We start from the raw sequence: 18,257 nt of genomic DNA on the forward strand, positions 1-18,257 counted from the left end.
AAGCAGTTTTTAGTCTGGCTGACCTTGATCCACCCTTCGCAGGCAGCTGAGCTGTCCTGTCCCACTGGCAGTTTGGTGTTGCCGTACTGTAGCCTCGTAAATCTGGGTTGACAATGAGTGATGCTTCAGGCACCTCAACACCATGAGGTGCTGTGAAATGCTTCTTGTCCAGCCTGAGAGGAGCAGTTACTCTTCCAGGTATCCTAGGTCTGGAAGAAGCTGTTTTCATCACCAAGTAACCTTGCATACAGTTCAGGTAAAGGGGAAAAGGTGGTATGAATTTTAATAGTGTTTGGGCTGGGGGAAAAGTAGTGTTATTCTATCACAAATGAGCTGTAGGTACCCAACCCTCATGCAATCTATTGAATATCTCAGGATATTTTCATCTTTATGACTTCATACCTGCAGAGAATTTGTTCAGGGCATGTGTTAACTTAAAAATAACGTATAAACAAGGTGTGAACAGTTCAGTTAAGTGATAGCCTGAGGTTAAAAACACAGTGATCAAATTCAGTGTCTGCAGTTGGCAGGGAGATTGTCTTGCCGCCTTGGGAAGAAATTAAACTTGTTTTGAAATGTAGGTGTTAAGTCTGTGAAAAACTCACTTGCACATCTAAATGAAGCTGGCTTTCCAGAGTTGAGGAGACCTGGTTGAGCTCTCGGGCTGCCTTTGGGAGAGAGAGGGGCTGTGCTTCCACCATGTAGCCCTTCTGCTGAGGTTGTGTTCTATAGCATCCGTGAGGAGAAAATCTTTCGCTAAATCAGAGCTGTGCTCCCCGTCTGGCTGCCATCAACCATGGCCCTTAGTCACCAGCAACAGCCAGGGCTGTGCTGTCAGCTGCTGGAGCTAACAGAGCCAACAGCTTTGGGTCTATTTTTGTTGGGCTTCTGAGACCTTATTAATTTGAAGGGAGTTTTTGGAGATACCAAGTTTCTGCACTGTGCTTGTGTTCAGCTCTTTGTTCTCTCTGGTGCCTTCAAGTAAACACAGGGAGTGTAGCCTCAAAAGGAGCAAAAATACTTCCTGTTTTGGAGTAAATGGGAGGAGGATTAAGCTCCTTCCCCCAGTGATCAGATCCTCTGATTGCCATGGGTTTTGAAGATGATTGTATATTTTCCTGTATGTGATGGATTGTGTATGTGTCTGTGAAGTAAAAGGTAACTTGGCTGTGAAAATCTAATGAGTTTTCTCTATGATAATTTTACTTTCGGTTGTTGACTTCATACAATGACCACGGGTATCTAGCATCCCAGCCTCTACAGCATGAGGCAGGGGAAATCATCCTGCAGTAGTTCTGTCTCATGCTCCTTTCGGTGGTAGGCCATTGGTAACGGGGACCCTTTGGAAAATGAAAGCCCTCCCACGGTCACAGTATTGACGGTTCACGTGAATGTGGGAGAAGAGGGGAAAGTGGACTGAATGGGAAGCTCCTTAAGCTGGTTGCAGTTTAGAGTCTAATCCAATTAATGTGTGGACCAAACAACACCTGTCACTCCCTGGTCATCCAAAAAAAGCACAGTTACTGTTGAATTGTCAGTGTCTGACCATAGTCTTCCAAGCTGGTGTATGTTGTCTTGCGGTATCTAGTCTCAGGGTTTAATTTTGGGAGGTGGTAGCTGTGCTCTACATCTGTGTTTGTGCAATAATACACATGGTATTATATGTGGGAAGGCCATCCTACCAGCAGGGCTCCAAAGCACTCGTGGTATATAAACGTTACAGTCACCATTTTGCATAAACCACTAAGTCTTTCCTTCCTTTTGACAGATTGAAGACATCATTACGAGAATGCAGGATGACAAAACAGGTGGAGTTCCCATCCGCACTGTCAAGAGCTTTCTGTCCAAAATCCCCAGCGTCGTCACCGGTAAGGACCCCAGTTAGCAGGGAAGATGGCTTGAACTGGTACTCACTGGCTCGAAGCAAACACACTGCTAAAGCCACAAAAAAGAAGGAATGTAAGAAATGCCACCCTCTGTTTATTTTTTCTGTGCATCTTTGTTATGAGGTGAAGCATTGAACCAAGATTTCTTAATTCTGTTGTAAGTAAGCAAGCGTTTCTATTTTTTTGGAATGAGTTACTCAAAGTTACATGGCTTTTGTGGCTATCACAGTATCACCAGTCAGAGTCATTCCCTATGATGGGGGTGTGATCTTAGGGAACTCAGGAAAGAAAGTTGCAACTGTTTTCTCACTCATACCCAGATACTCTTATTGGACTTTGATCACAGGTAGAGAAATGTGAAATACCTTTTATGCGTGCGTACTGTTTTATTAAAGCTGTATGTACAAAAGTGCGGATGGTGCAGAAACTGGGATTTAGAATACAAAACCATTCCTATATGTGTTTCCAGACAAAATATCTTCCAGTGCAACAAAGACCTTTGTCATTGGTAGATGATGAGTTTATTCAGGGTGATGTAAATTGTTTGAAGGATTTGTACTTGGGTTTCTGGTACTTGTTTTCACTAACATGGTAAGATTTGCTGTGGTGGCACAGAACTACTGTTTTCCCTTTCTCCACAAGCCGACTGTTGTCCAATATGAAGTACGCAACTATTCCTGTGACTTCATAGTTTATGATGTGTCTGTAAAGTAAATACTATTTTCTCTGTCCTGCAGTTTCTTTACAAATCAGACCAGATACATACACTGATGAGTCTGTTTAGAGAACTCTTCCCCTCCATTTCTGAAAAGTGAAGGGTTTGGTTCTTTGGCTGTGAATTTACTGCAGTAAAATTCAGATGATCACTAAAAATGCAAAAGCTGCATTGTTGCATGTAGACAGCACCAATAACTGAGAGAAAACTGGCAGTTCAAAGGGACCTTTCTTGCTCTTTGGGTCCTTGTACTGTTGTAAAATGGAAAATATCTCTTGTGAACGGGGGTGCTGGCAATACAGTTGGTGTCAAGTCTTTGTAGGGAGTGCTCCCTGCAGTGGAGCATATCTGAGCTGAAGCATTTAAAAAATATCTTTACTGTGAAAATTGTTGGATTGAGTAAAGTTTGAGTTGTGTTGATTGATTCAGGAGTGTGATTTGATATCTTTGTATCAGAAAAAAATGTCCAACTTAAGCTACATGAATGGAATGCAAATCTACAGGGTTCTTGGGGATAGGCAGGGAATATAGAAATTGGAATGAAGTTTTTACTTAAGTGAAGCTCAGTCCAGTTAATCTCTTTTTATTGAGCAACAGACTCTTCTGTCTGAAATTGATTTCATGGTGGTGACTCAGTGTAACTGGCAGTTGCAGGATTAGGGTTTTACAGTGGAAAAGAAACATGACTTTAGAACGAGATGTGAAAATTGCGTTACTAAAATGCAGTTTATGGCTGGATCAGTATGAGCTAACTGTTTTTGAAGGTTCCTGGGGAAAATAACCATTTATCTGATTTGAAAACTCATTCCATAAGCTCAAGTCTGCAATACACAGGCTGGATGTCTTAAGATTGACTCAGCTAAAACAGGTTTCTGATATGTTTGTTAATATTCATATTATTGATTAAGCAATTGATCTAGTCATCAAGCCACCACCTGTTACTCAGAAGAAAAAGGAAATGGGAGACCTCACAGCATCTTTAAACTGATTATACTTATCCTTAGGTACCACCCTGGTTGGCAGCTCCCTGGCATGATGGAAACTGCCACCTTGCATTCTGCGGTTCTGGAACAGCAGCTGCAATTACATTATTTTGAAATTGCTAGTTTTTCACAGCAGAGGCAATAGTGAAAAGATGAAGATAAAATAAGAACAAAACCTCCCTCCAAAGCTCATAGAAAGCTCTCAGATTTAGAGACGAGCAAGCTCAGTACCATTCCCTTCAGGTGATTTGAAGGCATCCCTTGTGATGCACCAGGCAGTGCATGAAGCTTCTGAGTTTGAGACGTATGAAAAAATAATGGCTCAACTGAGAGCCCAAAGTTTTTTCCACTTCTCCTTTCAGATTCGTAGACCTGCCTATTTGTTGACCAAAACCAAAAGAAATTTATCTATTATTTCAGTACTTGTGATAGGTGGATGAAGAGCTGGAGCACTTGAAGAGGCAGGAGCACCTATGTTTGAATGGAAGCTGAGGACACTGGGTTTGTTTAGCCTGGAGAAAGGAAAGCTGAAGGGATGAGAGGCTACAGAGAAAACAGGGTCAGACCCTTTCTCAAGAGTGCATGGTGGAAGCACAAAAGGCAATGTACACAAGCTACAGGAAAACAAATCCCAGCTTGATTTAGGAGGAAAGTTGTTTATGGTCAGAACAGCCAAGTGTGGGCTCAGTGGCCTGGAGAAGCTGTGGAAGCAGTATTTTGGAGCTATTCAGAAACCTCTGAGCCCAGCTGAACCAAGAAATCTGACCTAACTGTGCATGTGGCCTTGCTTTGGGTAGAGGTTGGACTAGATGACCTTCAGAGAATCCTTCCAACCTGAATTATTCTTATGATCATCAGATACTCAGTTTTTAGTACTTGTCTCATTCCAGTCAGTGTCATGAACAAAAGAGAACAGCTTGTATTTTCAAAAACTTTGGACTCCCTCTTGGGAAGACCTTAATTTCTAGACTGGCATTCTCATACTTTATTTCTACCTGAAAAATGGAACAGCAACACTGAGACGTGATTTAGTTGGCAGGTTCACAGTGACTGTGATTAACAGGGGTTTATTTTTGCTTGACACTTCTATTGTAATTGCTTCTCACAGGAGAAATGTAAAATCTCAAAGAAAAAGAAACATTACAGCAGCGCCTCGGTGCTCTAAAGAGGCAGCTCTGTTTATAGTGCAGCAAAGTGGGTGTTTGATTTAAAGTTTGAATACCAGGGAAAGAACTGCTCATCTCTGTTTTGCTTCCATGTGTCCAATGCCCAAGTTGTGAATGAGGCGTTGTGTAACATGAGGAGAAGGAGCCTCAGGGAGTTATCATTAACGGTCCTCTCTCAACACAGGAATCTGGGAAAAGGATGAAAAAAACCTTTTTTGAATGTATGATGAGTACATGTGGAGATGCTGTGCCAAAGGCATGTTTTAATCTGCATTAGAGGTAGATTTGTGGATCATCTTCCCTGGCTTTTGGCTCAAAGTAGGTCAGTCAAAGGAGGACACATCACACCGTTATCTTCTTGATTAAGTCTTCACTTCTATGAGCAAGTCACAGAGAATGAAAGTAAGGTGAAACCAGTCTCTGTGGCATCTGTGTGCATGTATCTGACATTGTCTAATGGTAAGTTTGGAGTGTGAAATGAAAAACAGATTGAGGGTAGGTATTGAGTTAGTGCTGTGATCCATGCCCAGACTAGGTCATCACCCAATGCACACGATGGCAGTTGCTGCAATAAATCGAGTTGCACATTTCTCTTTTAGTGAGAAAACTATTTCCTCAGTAATGATATTGTTTCTGTAAATGAACCAGCAATTCTTTATTTTCCCAGTCATCAGACTGTTGTAAGAACATCTCATTATTCTAACCAGCAACAAAACCAGCTTCCTAGTTGTCTTCTTGATTTCTGCACAAATGCATCTTAAAACTAACATCCTGATTGGTAGGAGGACCAAATGCATATACTTTCTTCTCCCACTGATTCAGGCTTGGCCCTATACAGCATTGCCAAAACAAATCAGAAAGAAGTTAGTGCTGCAGCAGCTGAGCTTTCCAATGCAAGAAGCTTCCTTCATACTTCCCACTCTCATTCCAGATTTCCTCTGGTCCTGTGCACTGTCTGATCCTGTGTATCAGCATCTTTGCTACTGTAAACCAAGGGAGACGTGCAGTCTACAAGCCTTGCACCATTCTGCCCTCCTCCCAAGAGGTTTTGATACAGCTTAATTCTGATCCATAACCCCCTGACTTCGAGCAGGCCTGTCCCCACAGCTCCATTTTGAGTGATACCTCCTCCTTACAGCAGCAGTCCTCTATCTGGCATCTCACCGTGCACTGCTCCTGACCCTTACGCCAACACTCACTTGTCATCTTGCTCTACTCCCAAAGCTGCCTGTGTGGCTGTTACTGGTTTGATGGGTGATGTCCCAGCTGTGCTGGCTTGGGTTAAGTGCTGCCATGCAAGCTTTGTGCACGCGGCCCTGACAATGCATTTAATTCCTGACCTGCCACGTCTGTCTTATTTAAGTCCTAGAGCTCTCTGAGCAGAAAGTGCCAGTATTGCTGAAATGCGCCAGATGGCCTGTCGTTACTTGAGACTCATGATCTAAACCAAGTTTAAACTGCCATGTGTCTCTGTCTGAGGAAACCAGCGTGTGTCTTGGCAAATGCCTATGGAGTTGTCCCAGAACACATCAGAATGTTACTCACTCAAAGAAAATGTATTTGGCTGGAGTATGGAAATCCCATGGCGTTGAGAAAGAGAGACTTTATTATTAATAGTGTTCCCTGACAGCGTACTTCGGGGCAGACATTTCTGCTGGAGGACTTAATAAACCTATTGTGAAATGAGCTCCCATGGTGCCAGTCTGAGTGTATTCATTGCCTTTTCCCTTCAGAGAAGCTCAAACACATAGAATCATCCAGATGTGGATTTTTATTTTTTTTTAATTTTGTCTTTCCTCTGTAGTTTTGCCATGAGAAACCAGAGACTTGAAAGGTGGTACTGATCCTGTTTCAGGCAAATGTTGTAGATGCAAATATTCCCAAATATTAGCCAAGCTCAATCTTTTGCTAAATGTGAATGAGCCTATTTAGTTAAAACAAGCAAAACAAGAAAAAACCCACAACTTTGCCAAAACTTAAACCAAAATCTAAACTAATTTTGGATGTTTAATGATTTGTAACTGATACAAAAAAACATGCTTATGGGTTAAAATTGACATATATTTATGTATACTTATATAGTACTGATCATTTCTGATGGTTTTCCACACTTGCAGCAGATGCTACACAGTAAATTCAATAGCTGTGCAACTGTGTGGTGGAAACATGCTTGATCAGTGTTTGCAAGCCAACAAATCCATTTATTCTCATTGAAAATCAATTGCTCTGAGCAAGCTGCATTTAAACTAATTCAAGTCAAAACTGGGCTTCTTCATCACAACTTATTTTCTTCTTTTATTTATCTCTTCTTCAAATTGCACCCAGTGGAAACGTAATCCATCCATCCTTCAATAAGAAGGTTGTTATACGTTTTAATCTAGTATTTCAAAGCTGCTGTGAATCACATAGCATTAGGCATGTCAGCTATTACATGAGTAGCGCATGCCTTGCAATTTATCCCCCCACCCCCCGTAGCTTTCTCTTAAGCTCTCTATTCCCATGTCAGGAGACATATTAACCCAGTTAAGGAGCCAGAGTTACGCTGTCTTCCTCCACAGCTCCCTCCACAGCTCCCTCCTCGTTCTCTTTTTCTTTTTGACTGCATCCAGCTTCCTGCCTTTCAAAGGGTGAGAGGGATGGGGAGGAAAAGACAGAAATCAGCTCTTTCAAGTGTAGCATTTTTTAAAGATGCAAGTCAATACCTTGTGAAGCAAAATTTTAAAGGATTTCATTTTCAGAGGATGGGGGGGATAGTAGATTGACTAGGATATGGCTGTCAGAGAAATAGGAAGTAACCAGAACTGATATTTTAAGTAGTGAATATTCACTATATCTCTCTGTACATCTGTACATGGGTACACTTAAATATGCATGAAGAGCGTGCAATTTTTCTTAAGAATAAGCCTGAGAGTGGCAAATCTTGCGTGCTGAAAATAAACAGGGACAGACTTCTGCATTTGTGGGTGCCATGCAGGGTGAGGACTGCTGGTGTTTGTGTATCACTGCCCTCTGCCGCCACCAAGCTCTAGTTCAGTTCTTGCAGCTTTTCACCTTCATCACAAGCCGCGCTGTGACTGTGTTTTCCCAGCTCAGGCGTACTTTGTGTGGTACATTTTTGTGTGCAGTTCCTTCCGCAATAGTGGTCCTCCCCAGATGCGTGGCGTGAACCCAGCCCAAATGTTGCGGTATGTGTGACTCCACAGCTACGCTGAGCTTTGGGAGGAAGGATATTTTTCGTAACTGGCTGTTGATGCCACTTCTATGTGTCTCGTTCATAGTTCTGTTTCTTCCAGGACTGCTCATCTCTGCATAAGTGTGCTTGTACATCACATGAAGCTTACATATCCCTTAAAAATGCATGCACACATTATGAGATAAATTCTAAATGTTTAAACTAAATTAAGCATCACTTAAAATTGCCAAAATCGGATGCTTTATGTAACCATGTACTTTCATATGACAGCAGTTGAAAGTACTCATAACTGAGGTGGAAAACACTAGAGGAAAAGCACATCACAGCAGTGATGTGTACATTACTGTACACATCATGTAATGGTACATTAAAATTTGGCTTAGTCCGCTGCAGAACACTTATGAAATACATCCTGAGGCTTTAGTATTCACTCAGTAAAATGGCCTCTCAACTGCTATCTAAAAGCCCTGAATATTATGAGGAATTTAATTACCTTACACTATAATTGTGAAAATCTGTCCTGGTCCTACTTGTCCTTGCTGGATTTGAACTCTGCATCCATCAAGTGAAGCTATGATATGTCAGAAGCTTAAATAGTCATGCTGCATGGGTATTCCTGTGAGCAATAAAAATAGAATGAAAAACCACAAAATTCACCAAATGGTCCAGCTTTGTTTTCCTGCACTGACTTGTCTGCTCTTCCTAGTCACCAGAGATCTTGTCAAAAGGGAATGGAAAACCAAGACAACCTTTCAGCCACCTGGGCAGAAGACAGAACAACACAAAATTACTTAAGAACGTGAGCATAAAAATTACTAGGCTGGAAGGCATCAAATGAAAGCTCTAAGTTGGAACAGAACAGTTATATTAATAAATGGGTTTGGTTTGGTTTGGTGGTGGGGTGGGTTTTGGTTGTGTTTTTTCAAGAATTGCTTGTAGGCTTTCACAGTCTTTCAGTTGAGACTAAAAGCTGGAATAGAGACAGATTTGATGATAAATTACCTGCTGAACTCCAGTGGTTAGATCAATTGGTAATTCAGCCACAATAACAAAAAATGTCAGATATTATAAAAATTCTTGTTGCTGGCTGCAGTTTCATTCTGAAATGCAGCATTTAGTTGATGGGATATTGTGGCTAATGAATAAAGTATTAAAAAGAAAATTCAGCAATATTTCAATGCCTGTAGAAATTCATAGAAATAAATGATTAATGCTTTTCTGCATTCATCTTGCTATCTTAAGCGCAGCGTTATTACAAAAGTTTGTTTCCAGATCTGAACGTCACAGCAAAAGAGTAGAGATTAATTAAAGTACTGCGTGGCTTTGATTTTTGGATGTGAGTGCTGAGCAGACTGCACTCAAGCTGCAGTACTTCACCTCTCCTGTCTTCACTTCATAGCAACCTGGGAGTTGCATGGTGAGGGATCTACCAACAGTTTTGCTTTTTCACACCTCTTGCTTTGTTTCTGCACTGCCTCCAACATTTCTGTGGGCTGCTAAGCATCAAATACACAGCAGAGCAGCTTTGCTCCCGCTGTGCCTGAGAAGCCACATACCCACTGAGGCATACGTAGAGATCGGACCCTTAGAGAAACCATTTTTACCTTGAGGTACTGTAAAAGCAGTAATATGTAACTGCCCAATGGTAATCAATAACAGTGTGAAGGAGCTAGTCTTTGAGTGTGGTTTGACAACTGTTGCTTTGAATCTGTTGCGTGAATTCCGTATAATTCGAAAAATAAACCCCTTTCATTATTCAGTGAGTACATCTGCCTTATTGTTCCATTCATACATTCTCTTCATTCTTATTTGACATTCTTTCACTTTTTTAGTCAAAGTAATTTTCAAGGTATTATTTATTGAGCAGGTTCTTACTTGTACTTTTTAATTAAAGGGCTTAGTGCAAAACACAACGGTTTGTTCTGCAGTTTGAATTTCCTGACTTTAATCAATGTGTTGTTCTAATGAAACGTGGCAGTTTAGTAACTGTAGATCTGGTCTTGTGAATCATTTGTTTTTGTTTTTTACATGTATGTTAGGTTTGATAGGTGAATGATTCTTCTATGTACGTTTCGGTTACAACATGGAAGTTACCATTAATGTAACTGTTGGGGGTGGGGTAAAAAGGAAGGGTTGGTTTGGGTTTTTGCTTTAAATAGTACAAAGAATTACATAGTGCACCAGCTTGTTTTTACCAGCCATAAATAGCATAGCAGTCAGAAATCACTGTTGCTAAAAGCTGTGCTGGGGATAGTTAGAATACATCTCCAGAAGACGCTGAAGGGGGCTGGCATTGTGCTAGAGTAGACAAACTGTTACCTGGTTTGTGTGGGTACCCTGAAGGGTTGATGAATAACTTGTTTTATTCTGTCTGTTCTAGAAGTACTCTGTTCTTTGGTCTGTTATGTATTTGCACTACATAGCACCTGAGAAGCTCATAGATTTGGCTTTAGAACCTTCTATCAGAAATGGCAAACAGGAAAATGAAAAGCTTTCAGGCTTCCCATACATATCCATCATTATAAATTCACATTTGCATGTTTTCTTTAACTTTTTTTCTGTGTGGATAAATCTCTCAAAATTGCATGCTGGTTTCCCATGGATTTGTTTTGAGTACGGTGTGAATTGATGAGCTTGGATATTTTTGATGTATGATTCACTACCACATGCAGGGAAGAAAATTATATTTTGGTCCTGCAGAGAAATAAAACTAAGCAATTAGGTCTTTGTTCAGTTAATTCCTATTTGATGGCTGCATGCTTTGCAAGAAGAGAGTCTCACGATTCTACTCCGTTACAAGGTCACTTGTACAATAAGAATTTTCTCCATACAGATACATCCCCAATACAGCCCGGATTGCAGATTAATTCTTACCTAGCAATGAGTAATAAAACATGCAGGAAACTTTACAAAGTTGATTAACGTAAAATACTAATTATACTCACACAGAAAAAAAACCAAACCAAAACCATAGACTGATAAGAAAAATAATGTATGTCTGTAACAGTGAAAGATTTTACATCCAGTTATTGTAGGGTTTTGTCTTGTATTGCATGGAAAATCTTATTCTGTTGGGTTTGTACCTGTTCTTACTGTGGATAGGATTCTATATCTCTTTTTTTCTTGGGTTTTTTTGAAACTTGATTGTTTGCTGGCTGATGTCAAAATCATTGTCAGATTCACCTAAGTGGATAATTTGTGATGGGTTTTTCTTTTCTGATATTTTACCTTTGCCCTAAGTATTCAGTAGACTTTATTCCTGTTTCCTGATTAGGTTAGACTGAAACCCACACTTTTTAGCATGAGAAATTTGCCAAATGTCCCATGTTTTGTTGAATGCTGTCTAAGTTTTTCTCCTACCGGAGAGACAGTGGCAGGTGTGCTTTCTAAGCCATGAAGGAATAAAAGTTACTGTATTCTGATAAAATTTCAATCACAAAGCTATTCAAGGCTGTTGTTGCTGAAACTAATGAATTGGACAGTGGCATATTCATCAAAGTTGATTTCTTTTGTCAAGCAGAAAGAACAGAATCAGAAGACTGGATCTTTTAAAGCATGATTTATAGTTTTGTATTGTAGCATCTTTTATTCATCATTTACGTCATTGCTACATGGATATTGCATTATGGATATTTTTTTTTAAGTAGGAAGGGTTGATTTTAGAGCTCCAAAGAGTGTCAGGTCCTTGACACAAGGACTTGTTTTCTTGGCGAGCCGTAAGAGGAAGAGGTACTTGGAGATGACACATGCCCAGAAGTTGAAAACATGAACAGCTTGAAACTGGGGAAAAAAACCCAAACCAAAACAACAACAAAAAAGAACCAATCAAAAAGACAAAAACTTTCAAAATGAGCTTGTCAATATGCCTTTGTTTACTGATTTGAGAAACTTGCTTTGCCAGAAGTTTGGTATGTCTCAGCGCTGTCATGTGCCCAGTGGGAGCTGGCAGGAATCAGCTTTGACACTGCAGCCACGCGTGCGGCAATGAATAACACGTGTGTAAAGGCTTGCAAATCTTGTTGAGTGTCCTTGAACTGTTGGAAGTGCAGCACATGTTCCCCAAAGGAGAGGGCAGAGGTGGGATGGAGACCTTTGCCCATTGTGCTGACCTGTGCAACAGGAGGCTGTGGCGGTCCTTGGGTTAGGTCTGCTTACGTACAGCTTCCCAGCCTCCAGTCTTCTTTACAACTGTAGAACTTGAAAGTATCCAATTTAAAAGACACCTGGCATTAAAAAAAAAAATCTACTGTAACCTTTAAAAAAGTTATTGTCATCCTTAAAAAAAAGTAGTAATATGCCCAAAATTTGTTCCTTGTTTCTGGTCTTGATCACCTTCTGGTATTGAACCAATTGTCCAGATCACCTTCTGGTATTGAACCTGGTGTTATGATTGACACTGAAGATATCTCTTCTCCCCAGAAAGATGCTTAGTCACTGCAGTGAGATAGCCACTTCACTTTCTGTTTGTGAAGTTTTTCATTAATTGTGTCCCTGAAGGCATATTTGACTACAAAGCACTTTTTCTGGGCCTTTAATTCCTCTTGTGCTTCTCTCCTGGACCCTTCCCCAAGTTTTTAACAATCTTTTTGAACAGCGAGCTCCAGAACCATCTGAAGTTTTCCATTAACTACTGTGCTAGTGCTAAGTGTGGGGATAGCATAACCTCCCTGATCTGCTCTGCAACCACCTTCCTCCTCAGAGGTGGAGCACCACACTGACCACTCGTGGTACCCAGTTGCTTTCTGGGTGCAAATTCCTGACAGGAAGATGCCCGTCAAGGAAAGGTCTGGTAAGCACTCTGTTAAATTTTTTCTTACCCATGATACATACACAAATCAGTGAGTTTCTGCTTTTTACAGAGTAGGTTAGTGTATCTCAGCAACATTTCTGTCAATTACTTAATGCTCATTTGCTCCCTATTCACCTTTTTGCTTCTGTTGACAGCAAGGATCCTTGAGCATCAAGTTAAGAAATGTACCAAGTCTATAAACATTATTTCATGTCTTGGCTCCAGTAAGAGAGTACGTTGGCATGTTAGAATCTTTCTTTACAGACTGTTCTTTCCCATTAATTTGTATGGGCTGTCCCATGGGGACCACCTCACTCATTGAGATAATTTAAGATCTCTGTGGATTCCCCTGATTTTTGTACAACATAGCTGAGCAGACATCCATGAGTGTATTTCTCAGCATTTAGATACTTTTATTTAAAAACACAAAGGGATATATTTCTTTGCCCAGGTGGAGAACAGCATAAGGAAAAATTAAAATCAGCAGAGCCAGAGCTTTCTTCTTGCAGTGCTGTATTTTAAGAAAATAATATTTTGACTTCATAGAGCCATCCTTAATTAATGTCTTATTACCTTATATTGTTAACCTTTTTGGTGGCTTGGGACTCAGCTGCAGATGCTTGTTGCATGTGTGTGAACATAAACTCAAGACAGAGTGGTGCTGAGGTTTTGCAGATTCCTCCACATTTCCTAATTTTCCTTCCTCAAGTACGTTCTGAGGATGCAGGGGCCCATTAGGCTGAGGTGCTGAGGCAGAAGGGTTGCCATAGCCAGCATCACAGAGGGAGAGCAGCCCTCTCCTGGCTCCTCAGTCCCCACGGCCAGGTTCTGGCTCAGAGTGGATCAGCTGGGGACAGATGTGAAGCCTTGCACTCCCACCTCTCTGCACTGGGGGAAGCTCTCTGGCAGGCTTGACGCTTGCCGCGAAGCTCACAGATGAGCCTCTTTGCATCACCGTTCTGTAATGCTGCTTTCCCCTCCCCTTTCCTAGCAAATTTGTTAGGGTTGTGACATTAAAGCTGTGCTGTGTAAGAGAGTGGGGGGATCAGAATAGTATCTAATGCAATCAGGGCAATGAAGCTCAAGAATGTACCCCTTTCAGCCTCTGCTGTGTTCAGTCAGTCTGTTTCTTGATCCTTGTGCAAGTTAGATTTGTGCATAACTTCTAATTAGGTATCTGGGTCATGTTTGACACACTCTTGGTTCAGCATTGACGTTCCTATGCTCCTACTTAGCTCTAAATTTGCCAGCTGTTTTCCTTAAATAATTATACCTTCCCTTACAGGATTGTGCATCTTATGTAATTACACCCACGGTAGCATGAGGGCAGTCATAGGCATATGGAGGTAGAAATAGTGTTTTCCACCAGCCTTGGCATTCTTTAATTGAATCATAAAAATCTGGATTCCCACCTCTGCTGTGACAACTTCTGTAGCTCTGCCAGACTCTCATTCATAACATCTAGACTGTCAATTTAAGCACAGCTCTGGAAACACCTGTCCTCTGTGCCACCGAGTCTTCTAGTACTGGCCTATCAACTGTTTAATCCAGAAATGTCAAGATTAAATTCCCTTTCATTACCTCCATTCAATAGTCAAAGGATTTGTTGCATATTTGGATAGATTCAGGGATGGTTGCATGAATTTTCTTTGAAATATTCTCAGGCCATGAAACATTTTCTGAAACAGAGATTAACATTATGTGAGTTAAAATAGTACCAGCACTATAGAAGCAGATTGTGAGAGTGCTGGAAAAGTCATGCTGGGGTGTAGAGTACCAGACTAAGAAAAAAGCTTTGCATGTGCAGTGTCAAGCTGGAGGTTTGTCAGTCTGCAACTTCTGTTGCTAAAGTAGAGCTCGCTCTGCTAGGCCCCGTGCTGTTGAAAGAAAAGATCTTAAAGAAAGATGTCTGGTTTTGTTGCTACCCACTTCTCTTTCCTGGGATTCCCAGGCTAGGCTGTTCATGGAAAAGGGGTTGCCCATTTTGGGGCAGTTTGTTAGAGATTTGCATCTGTGTACTGTAGTAGGTGCCTTACTAGCACCTTTTAAAAAATGCTTCTTTTTAAAAATGAAGAAATCGTGCTCCTCCTCCTAGTTCACCCTTTAGTCTCTGTCTGCTCTTTCTCATTTGTGTGGGGTGCCTCACCTAGTTGGCAGGTTCTGTGCAGCCTCATCCACTGTGGCTTGTTGCAAGCCCACAATCATTTTCATTCTGCATGTGGTACCATTATTAGCTCCCACCACCTTCTAGTGTCTTCTTTTTCCTGCCAGCTTGACACTTGCTTCTCCGCCACTTTTGTATTTGGAGCAGCCTCTCAAAACCTGCATACTAGGTACATTGATGATTATCAAAGTGGTGCTTTCAGAAAGCCTTTGTGTGTTTTGACTGCCTTTCATTTAACAGGTATGAAAACCTGTATTAACCACCCTAACTCACAAGAAATCAAGACAAGTCAGACACAAGCAGCTGAGCTCCTTGCCTGTTTTTTCATATGGACTTTGTGTGTCTCACATTGCTAAACTGTGGAGCTTGGTAACACACTTCTGAGGTTTTGTTATATTCATTCATGCAAGTAGTGAGGATAAGAGCAATTTGCCTGTTGTTAAACGACATGGAGGCTGTAGTGCAGGTGAATGGAGACCTAGATACAAGACAATCCCTTTCCTCACTGTGGCTGCAAGCAGGATGGAGACATGGCAAGCGGGAACCTGGACAGAGGCAGATTAAGATAGCCCACATTTCTTGGGGATTAGAGCAAACATGCTTTTAATGTATGGCAAGACAGCACATAGGAATGGGACCTTGCATTGGTATGTGAGGAGAGGCTGAAAAGCCATTGCATCTTTATTGTTATAGTCACCTGCAATTACATATTTTCACTTCAGGCGATCTCTGGATAGCAGTGATCACTAATACGGACTTGGAGGTTTGCCCTATAGAACAGGAGGTGTGTCCTTTGCAGGTGATACTGAGAGATGGATTAATATGCTGCACAGTGAGAGGTAAAACCCGCAGCTGGTTTGCATCATGTCTGCATGGGTCTGTTGAGCCACCTTGCTGGCTTTACTAAATTAAAGGAAGGTAGCATCTGCTCTTCAGCTGTGTCACTTGGCAGTGCCTGATCAGCCTGTCTCAGCCTGTTTCTGCTTCTCTTTGCTGAGGGGTTCACTCGGAGTTCATCCTGTCTTGTCCCATTGCATAGCAAGCTTTATTTCTGGAGAGGTATTGTTGAGTTCCACTGTCCTACCTCTAATGAAAACCTGTATAGACTCGCATGTTAAACTTATCTTTTGTTATTCTTGACCTTCGTATGTTAAGTTTTTGGTGTTAAGACTGTAATTTCATGGTATGTTGTGGGGACACAGGATAATATACAACCTACTCTCTACAAATAGTCAAAGCTGCCAGGTGGGGCTGTAGTAGTGATGATAACGTGCAGTACCATATTCTGGGTGAGAACTTGCTGAACGGGCTTTGGAGTCCAGAGTTGGGGCACATTGTATCCCTTCAGGGAATTCACTGTATGTGCTCTATTCTGAGGTATGTTTCTGCAGGACAGTCACAAGAGAGACTCTGCAGGATCTCTGCTGGTGTTGGGTTACAAGTTTTCTAAAAAGGTAGCTTCCAGCGAAGCCGGGTTGCTGTGAACATCCATGCATGCAGCTGCCCTTGGAACCATTATGGTGGAGACAATCCTTTGCAAGCTCCCCGTAGGCACTGGGAGGGACAGAAGATAAGGCATGTCCTTTTCAGTTGTGTCTGCTCTCTCCTTTTTCTGCCTTTTTCCTCATAACCTGCAGCTGCTGAAGGGACTGATCTCACCTAATGAGACATAAGCATACAGATTTCTCTGAGGTGACACTCTTAAGTAACATGGAGCAAGTTAGCAGATACAAACAGCAAAAGGTAGGCTCTAGGAGATGTAGTAAGAATGCCTACTCTGAGTCAAACAACACCCACCAATATACTGTCTGGCCTAGGATCTTGTAGTGGATATCTAGGGTAGTATGTAAGAAAACAAAGCAATGTATAGCGATACTGTAGAGGTGTATTCCACAGTCTGCTAAGAGGGACTCAGCGGGGGACACAGACGTTTTGCCATTCTGTTTGGATTTGATTGTGTTTTCGTTTTTCAGAAATGAAGAACAAATGTTTTTACCTCCTAGTAAAGATAAAAAACCTTCTAGGAAATAGTTTGGAATATGATTATATTTTTTTCAGTATTTTACACTGTCATATGTAAAATCCTGTAAATACACACATAGTGTACTTTCTACCTTGTATGTGTGACGAACACAAAAGTGTAGTCTCACAAAGCTGGATTTTAGTGTTTGAAAGAACATTCAGGTTAACATGTAGGTACTATAAGCAGTCCTTTGCTTCTAACCTGACTAACATAATGAGTGTTAGTTGAACTAGATGATCATTGTAGGTCCCTTCCAACTGAAATATTCTGTTCTATTCCAGCCAAGTAACAGTCTCAGTTAATTGAAGATGAGGAGGCTGGCTGAGAACATGCTTTTGTAGCTGGAGGTACTGTTACTGCCATGGAGAACCAGCTGCTCTGTGCAAGAAGATCCTGCACTGATTACCTTCAGCAGCCAGGATATCTCACCCTTAGTGTGTAGGCATGCTTGAAGGTTTCATCTTTTCCTGCAGTTCAGGGAAATGATTCTCCCTTCCTTATTCCAACACATCCCACCTGGACATGCTCCACCTGTTCTGCCGTACTGACCTTGTTTGCCAATTGCCATCACCCCTGTTTTCTCATCTCTGGGCTGTGCTTAAGTCACACAGATGGCTTTAGCCTTTTATGCTTGTTGGTGGATCATGCTGAATGGTGGCATTTTAGTGAAACGCTTGATTTGAGTTTCTTTAGATTTTGGATTTATAGATACACCTGTAACGTACAAACCCACCAAGATCTAAAGTGTGTAGCTTACAGTTAATCAAATATGTGAACTAAGGAGTTCCATTAGTGTAGCATTATTGAGTATTTTAATACAAGAAATTATCTACTCACCCTTAAAGGACAATTTTGATATGTATAATTGGTCATTTTAGAAGAAATATTTGCAGTACTGGAAAACTGATGTGAATTACATAGTTCTTCATTTTATTGTGTATGAACTATGTTTACACATTGTGCATGGTTTTTTTAAAATGTATAATTACACATGAAAGTGTAACTAGAGAAAAAAAAATATGGCCAGATTTTCCCAGAAATCTTAATCTGTTTCACAAAATGCTGACTGCTGAATTGTAAAGCAAAAAAAAAGAAATATAAAAAAAATCTGATTAATTATGGAATTCAGTCTGGGACTATATGGCAGCTCTGGAAAGAACTGAATGCTTAAAACCAAGGGCAGGCTCCTCCATATCTATGTGAGTAGGTGAAACACTTGAAGTGCCTTTGAAAAAGTAAATCTGACATTTAAAAATGGCTCTAACTATTATGCCAATACATCTTGTTGAAAGCTGATAGGATATAGGCTGCTGAGTTTTGAGAATGAAACGAAGAGTC

At 41.0% G+C, this 18,257-nt stretch overlaps 1 protein-coding gene across 2 annotated transcripts in view; it reads left to right on the plus strand.

The window, feature by feature from the left end:
- Positions 1-18,257, plus strand: part of RGS6 (regulator of G protein signaling 6) — a 276,743-nt gene that overhangs the window by 162,516 nt on the left and 95,970 nt on the right. For both annotated transcript variants that reach the window (XM_055790494.1, XM_055790486.1), the window contains exon 3: positions 1,769-1,868. In XM_055790494.1, coding sequence (XP_055646469.1) covers positions 1,769-1,868 — 100 coding nt within the window. The remainder of the gene's footprint in view (positions 1-1,768; positions 1,869-18,257) is intronic.

The sequence above is a fragment of the Falco peregrinus genome, chromosome 1, assembly GCF_023634155.1.
Source record: "Falco peregrinus isolate bFalPer1 chromosome 1, bFalPer1.pri, whole genome shotgun sequence".
In the NCBI taxonomy this organism is placed as follows: Eukaryota; Metazoa; Chordata; class Aves; order Falconiformes; family Falconidae; genus Falco; species Falco peregrinus.